The sequence below is a fragment of the Haplochromis burtoni genome, unplaced genomic scaffold, assembly GCF_018398535.1.
Source record: "Haplochromis burtoni strain Fernald_Lab_line unplaced genomic scaffold, NCSU_Asbu1 Contig_146, whole genome shotgun sequence".
Classification (NCBI taxonomy): Eukaryota; Metazoa; Chordata; class Actinopteri; order Cichliformes; family Cichlidae; genus Haplochromis; species Haplochromis burtoni.
Window position 1 is genome coordinate 1119221 of NW_024582507.1, and position 7589 is coordinate 1126809.

Consider the following 7589-nt stretch of genomic DNA (forward strand, 5'->3'; position numbering starts at 1 on the left):
ACTGTCACATACAGCAAGACACCAAAGGTCCCAGGCACACACACACACACACACACACACACACACACACACACACACACACACACACAAATCAATACACCGATACAGCAATCTAACCTTGCATCTGCCCCTCAGTGACAAGACATGCATTATTAACGTTGCCAAGTGCTGTCAGGAAACATCTGATTCCTATCAACCCCCACTGGCACATACATGGACACATCAACAACACATACATCATAATATAACCAGATTATAAGAGCAGGGGCAGAACTGGCTCAGGAACACCGATCTTCCGGCTCAGGATTCAGATGTTTAGGGGTTCCAGTCCCCAGAATCTGTAGTCCACATGCCAAGATATCAAATCTAAATGTGCACCTAAGACAGGCATTTGCGTGCATAGAAGAAAGCACAAAAAAAAAGTGTGTGAATGTGGCTCGCAGTGTTAGAGCACGTTGAGTGGTCAATAACACCAGAAAAGTGCCACATAAACACCAATCCATCTGTGCAGTCAGTAGCAAAGTCTTCAAGGAGTCAGAAAAATATTAATCATGATGCTGATATTATCACTCTTTCTTCTTGTAGATTACCTATCATCCCCCTCAGTTTCTTATTTTATTTTGCCATCATTCTGTCATTTTCTCAACAGTCACAAAAACAAGGACAGCTGAAGGTCAATAGGTAGGATTGTGAGGACTAATGACTTGACAGATGCCACTGATGGATCCTGCAAGCGAAGGGAACCATCCCTATCCCAGCTGTAGCCATGCTCACAACTGCATTACGTCAGCAGTCGATACTGAAGAGGCTTTGGGCAACTTACTGTCAGGAGTGTTATTGTTATGCTTCCAGCACCCCAAAGCAGAAATCAATCCCCCCCATATCATAGATTTAAGATTAGTCTACTGATGTTACTCAAACTATTTTCTCTAACAAAAGTCAATAGAGATTTAGAGACAGCTCTGTTAGAGGAATACTAGGAACACGAGGCAGTCTATGAGGCTAAACGTCGAAATGATTAGGCTCTTATTTAATTTGTCGTTTGTGAAATAAAAAGATTAGAAACTATGCTTGAGTGATCGCATTGGGGAAATAAACCTGCTTAGATGCTTTAGATTCTTCTAGTTCTGATTAGTCTCGAATTTACTTAAATTTCACAACCGTGAGCACACACCGTGAGCCGCATATTGATTCATGAGCTGGAAAGAAAGTGCTCGCGGTGGTCTTCTATCATCTCTAAAACACAGTCAGCAGACACAGTGTGTGCTGGGGATGAGTGACAGAGAGAGGCAGAGGGTAAAGTTTCACGCTCCGTTCACACTAAGGTGGATCGGTATGAAAATTTGTCCACGTTATTGTTTTAAGATAAGAAAATAGCGGAGAAAAAAAAAACACTAAAAATTGATTTAAAAAAACCAAAACTAATGGGAAGTCGAGGGAGCTCACACACAGTCACATAAAGGAGAACTTAATCCCATTTGACTAACATCTGACCAATGCTGTAGGAGGAGCAGGGATTTTTGTGAATTGCGGAAGAACAGACAACAGACTGAACATCACAAAAGCTCAAAAACTGTAATTTGTGATCAGCTGCTTTCATCAAAATAAATTAAGCGATCACAGAGGTAGGCATATTTATGATAAACACAAAAGTAGAGTTTTCAGATTTCTCTACTGTGCAGCACTTTTATTCTTACAGGAAGAATAAATAATTGTCCTTTCACTTTCAGACCAGATAAAACTAAGATTAGGAAAGTATTTACTGTAAGTATTAGGCAATATTAGTCACATGTCAATTTCGGACAGTGTCTGCAGGTTTGGACACTATCTGAGCTGCGTTAAATCTACAGGTTTGATTTAGGCGAGAAGCTGCCAGGAATGAATGAGTCAGGACAAAATGTTTCCTTTATGAGTTAAATTGAACATTACACAGATTTTGTACTAGACATCTGGCTGGCTGAAGTCTTTTTAATGTGTGGTCCAACTAATTTGGACACTGCCATTTTTATGTACAACCCCTCTGAAAAAAAATCGGAAAAAAAGGGTAAAATGTCAACTTTCTGTGAACCAGTGTCTCGTGTGCAAAGCATGAGAGAGAATTAAGACTGTGAATGACCAGGGACTCTTTAAAACAGAGGTGCGTGCAGAGTAGCAGGGGTCTGTCTGTCAGTCTGTGCTGTACCATGGGGGAGGGGATAAGGGATCAATAGGAGGTGACAGAGCATGTGGCATATGACTCTGACAACCTGCCCCCTCACTTTGAGGGTCTGGCTAGCACACACCACTCACACAAATACATGCACACCCTCCAGTAAAGTTCTGTCAACATCACTCAGAGCAAGCCAGATAAAATTAGCTGACGCTGTTTTATGATAAAATGTGTTAGGGTCCTGTGTGTCAAGTTTGGCCATGCATGTGTGCATGGGATATGGTTGTGTGCGTGTGTGTGCTCCATTAGCCAGCCTTTCTCCTGGCCACCATATGCAGAGCTTGGAGCCCAGGCCGGCTCCATCTGTCGGGTTAATGCCCAGCCTCAGCCCCGAGCAGCTGTCCCCTACAAGCCTCATTATTCTAGCAGGAACCATGCAAAAAAACCACAACCGCCACACGCACACCCAGCGGACGCACAAAGACATTCGCAGTGAGAGACAGACACAATTGATGGAGCCAAGGACTATCACACAATGACAAAGTCGCCAGAGCCTGCCTGGGAAGGTGTTTCTGAAACTCATTTTGGCTGTCTGAGCAGGTGTCAGATGAACACTGCCGACAAGAATTCATTATTCTCAACGGTCAAGCCTGCAACTGGACAAGCTACCCATTAGTGAAGTGAAGTGGAGTGGAGAGGAGCTGCATTTTCTAGGCTTTATAAGTTTAGAATAAATAAAAAAATATATTTAAGTTTTTATATATATATATATATATATATATATATATATATATATATATATATATATATATATATATAATATATAGATATAGATAGATAGATAGATAGATAGATAGATAGATAGATAGATATATAGATATAGATATAGATATATAGATATAGATATCTATATATATATATATCTCTCAAAGGCACAATGAACAAAGTGAAAACACTTGGAGAAAGAGGAGGGGGGTAGAGTGAAGGTGACAACCCAAACACTTGCCTTTGTCTGGTTGAATACCAATTTGATCTGTGCTGAGGAACCACAGGGGATCCAGCCACAGAGAACTCAAAGTATGCTTGTGTGTGGGTTTCACACTGCTTTGGGAGGGATTGTTCCTGATTATTTACCTATTACATTTAAGCTTCCACTTGAAACACAGCAGGGTAACCCACAGGTCGACAGAAACGCACCAGCCAAATATAAGAAAACACACACATACATGCACACACACATGCTGGGGGTGTTGCTGTTGTGGGTGAATATTGTACAGAATCCTCAAGGGAGTGATTTGTTCAGAGAGTGGATTCATAGATGGCTGTGTCACACATTCATTATACACTGCAAGTAATTGTGTTTACTCTGCCTTCACTGTTATTCTCACCAAGGCCTTCGGGCTTGTTCAGGCAGAAAAGACCTGGCGGCAATGCATCATATCTAATTAAAGCTGAAATATGTGTTCAGTGCCGATAAAGCTCAAGAAGCCTTAATTATGCTTTTATATTACATGGCAACAATTCTTATAGGTGCAGCCTGCATGGTGCAATAAAGCAACAGCACTGGCACAAGGTCAAAAGGAAGCTGAATCATTTTCAGGAAAACTATTACTTGAGGCTTTTTTTGTGGCTTCTTTTCCAGAGAACCATCTTTGCCTTCATCTGTCCTGGCTCTCAGGACAACTGCACCCTTTCTCTTTTGGAATTTGTAATCAAACCTCAAATTTGAAAACACTAAAAATTTAATTAGCTAGCCTTTCACAGAGATTTCACCCTCTGTCCTCGAGTGGAGTAACAAAAATAAGATTTTAAACCTTATCTAAGTGTGGTTTTTGAAAACAAATGCCTTCCAACATGGTTAAGAGAACACACCTACCAGAACCTGACAGTTACCCTTACAGGATTTAACCCATTCTCTGCTCATCATATCAACACAGATCGTACCAGACTGAACAACTCAAACTGAACACCTGCAGAACAAAAGCGTCAGAAAAAGAAATGCAAAAAATTTTAATGGCCTTAAACAAAAGCAAAGGAAAGAAAGCAAGGATTCAAGACGTCCAGGTCTGCATCTGGTAACATAACTAAAGTGAGGCATATGTACACATTATAGCTCATTGTGCAGAAACTCTTGTATTTTCACTTAAACAAGCAGCTGTTTTTTATGTGCATTAAAGCTATATAAAAATTTAACAGTGCAAAAGCAAATTCCTTGCTGACAGTTTAACCAAAAGGCATTTCCAGTGGAAATTGGCCGACATACCCTCTGCATAACCATGTATAATATCCACAAAACTTAACGGAGGTTAAACACACACAATACGGTAATATTATGTTGAAGCACAGTACGTATTAATCCACCAGGCTCCTGACTACGGTAGCCGTAATGCTCCAACAATCCATCAAGAGTTGCAGCTTCGTAGCTTGCCAAAGTCGTATTAAAACTAGTTCTGTCAGCGTTAATCTCATTAAAATGACGTTAACGCCATAAGCGCGTTAACGCAGCAAATCTCCGTTAGCCAGTTAACGCAGATCGCCCCATGCGTGGGGCTGGATGGTAGGGCTGTGCGCTATGACCAAAATCTCATATCCCGATATAAGAATTCTATCGTCCGATAACGATATAAATCACAAAAATGTAAAATTTTCTGTAAATTCTGTGAATCTCGGGCAGCTCGTCTGTTTCCAGCTGGGCGTCGTGTACATGGAGTTGAGTGTTTTAACCGATGCATGAAACTATACATTTCTAGACTTAAGTTCTAACGGCCGCCGTTTTCTTTGTGAGTATTTATTACACGGCGTGCTGCGGGGAAAAGCCTGTTCTAACGTTTGAGTCTAAGGTTTATTTTTTAGCACCTGGCGGCTCTTTTTTACTTCTCATCCGTAAATAATCTGCTCTTTCACATGATTCAGTTTATTTTGAAAAGTCTCAACAGGATCTTGAGCTTTATTGTGAAAGGTTTATGTGGAACATAAACAAGCGGACACGCAATGGTGTTACCGTCGTTGTTGCTAACGACAACGCATAAAAACAGGCGCTTGTCTGTCTGTAGTGTGGTTATATAAAATATAAGAGAAAGAGAGAACTTTAAGAAATTAACATAGCCGCTACAGTGACCATCAAAATGATGAAAAAATATTGCCGTAAACAGTTTATTTTGCGACACCACGAAACAAACGATAGCGTAAAATGAAACGATAGACGTTTTTATATCGTCATCCGATATATATCGTTATATCGAACAGCCCTACTGGACGGCGCTAATGCGTTGACATTGTGCAGCCCCAGGTTTTTCGGCCCGCTTGCATGTTCTACCAAAAATTGTGCTTTGGTGGGTATCTGACGGATGAAAACCAAACCAGTTCCACACTACTGAAGTTGGCACCATTTTTACAAACCAATTATGGTTCATCTGTTTCATTCAACGATCCGCTTTTGCCCTTCACATTCTCTGTCGCCGCCATGCTTTTTTTCCGCCATGTGCATATGAAAACAAAGGCACTGTGCATGGGCGTTTTACGCATATTCTATGGGTCAGTTATATAAATATATCTGGCAAGTTAACTTATGATTTTTATTTTGGTTTTATCATCAGTGCTACAATGGATTTCAAACAACACCATCACTCACATTTTGAATGTATATTCCCGGCCCTTTCTCTCTCATAATTTTGTTGCTAGCTGGCTCACTGACCAGGTTTGGCTACTATGTTACTCTTTTATTTAGTACTCAGAAAGTATTAGGGGTACATCTTACAAGTCACATTTTTTAATAATTAATTAAAAAAAAGTGGGAATGTTTCCATCCACCTGCATGTGCACATACATAACAAAGATTTATCTCAGGCACAAACAGTAATGCTTCAATGGGACGAAGACACATGAAGGAAGATCCTGAGAAAACAGCTAGGCTGGAATTTTGACATTCTCACCTTGGACAGGCCTCCTACTTCCAGGTAAAAACAGATGATGAAGACGTTCCAGGCTACCCAGATCGCGGCCCATACCGTGTACTGGAGGGGAATAAAAATCTGTTTAGCTGCAGGGAAAATTGAAGACAATATGACAGTTTCAAAATAAATGACAGGCTGGATGAATAAGGTAGTAAACAAAGAAAAGGTTGTGGCCACTGGGCTTTCAAACCTACATAGCTCTATACACATGCAGACACTATACACACACAAATTTATATGGAAGACCTCTTTTTTTTTTCTTCATGATGCCAGTAAGTTCAGCAAGTCTATCTGAGCCCTAGGGGGGCTGCAGGTTTTTAAGAGCTGAGTGAAGCTCAAAACTAAACCACTTCTAAAATTGTACGCTTAGACAGCCAACTGTTGACAGCTATAGAGTGCTACTGAGCGGTATTCACTGACAGACTCATCACAGTGAAGATTGTCAAATCCTCCGACTCATGATGAACTGTGTGTTTAAAATGTCAGCGAAAGAGTAAAGGGCAAATCAGCGCCCCTGTAAAAATGTTCGTGTTAGATCTTGGAACCCCTTAGCTTGCACTCTTCCATTTTCCATCTGACAATAGACAATGGCTGAAACTTTTCCTCCTTCCTCCCCTCCCTTCAATTCCTGCTTCCTCTGTGTCTTCATTTTATCCTGCGTGGCTTCAATCTATCCTCCCCTGCCTCTCTTTATTTATTCTGTTCTCTGTATCTGTTGCACACTCCTCCAGTCTTTTCCTGTCATTAACATCGCCATCTGTGCTTCTACTAATGCTGCTCAGAACAGGCTTTTAATGCCTTAGATGAACGTTACGTTGTCAAATAAAAACCGACGTGCGTAAAAGTGCATTTATAAAGCCTTGTAGTGGTGCTTTCTGGCAAAGTAATGAACAAGCTGCATATGCATTCCACTGCACTTTAAAGAACGACCTTCTCTGTCCCCAAACTTGAAGCCGTGTATAAATCTGATGAGCTCCTTAGTGGCCCACCACCCCCTCAAGATCCCACCCCCTTTAATTAGGCCTAATTACCAAGGGATTAGAGTGATTTAAGGGTGTCGCACAATGCACAAAAGAGTGCAGCACAATTGAAAAGCAACAACATGTCCGAGGTATGGTACATGCACAGACAGAGAGCAAACGCAAAGTGATGCAAAACCCCCACAAAAAATAGGATTATGTGAGAGACTGTACAGAGTTTCAACTGAACTGCAAGACAAATGTGATTTATTTATGTGCACTCACCACTACAATGTAGCGTGGCCGGTACTGGATAGTGCCAAAGAGGCCGAGGATAACGATGATGATGTGGAAGAAGTTGGCGAGGATGGGGGCCCACTGGTAACCAAGGAAGTCAAAGACCTGTCTTTCTAAAGCCAACACCTAAAGGGTGAGAAGAAGAAGAAGAAGAAGAAGAAGAAGAAGAAGAAGAAGAAGAAGAAGAAGAAGAAGAAGAAGAAGAAGAAGAAGAAAGTCAGGTTAACATGC

The 7589-nt window shown here is 41.0% G+C and overlaps 1 protein-coding gene across 2 annotated transcripts in view; it reads right to left on the reverse strand.

The window, feature by feature from the left end:
• Window positions 1–7589, reverse strand: part of nkain4 (sodium/potassium transporting ATPase interacting 4) — a 52162-nt gene that overhangs the window by 25728 nt on the left and 18845 nt on the right. For both annotated transcript variants that reach the window (XM_005931804.3, XM_005931803.3), the window contains exons 2-3: window positions 7347–7484; window positions 6082–6162 (exon numbers count right to left, since the gene is read on the reverse strand). In XM_005931804.3, coding sequence (XP_005931866.1) covers window positions 6082–6162; window positions 7347–7484 — 219 coding nt within the window. The remainder of the gene's footprint in view (window positions 1–6081; window positions 6163–7346; window positions 7485–7589) is intronic.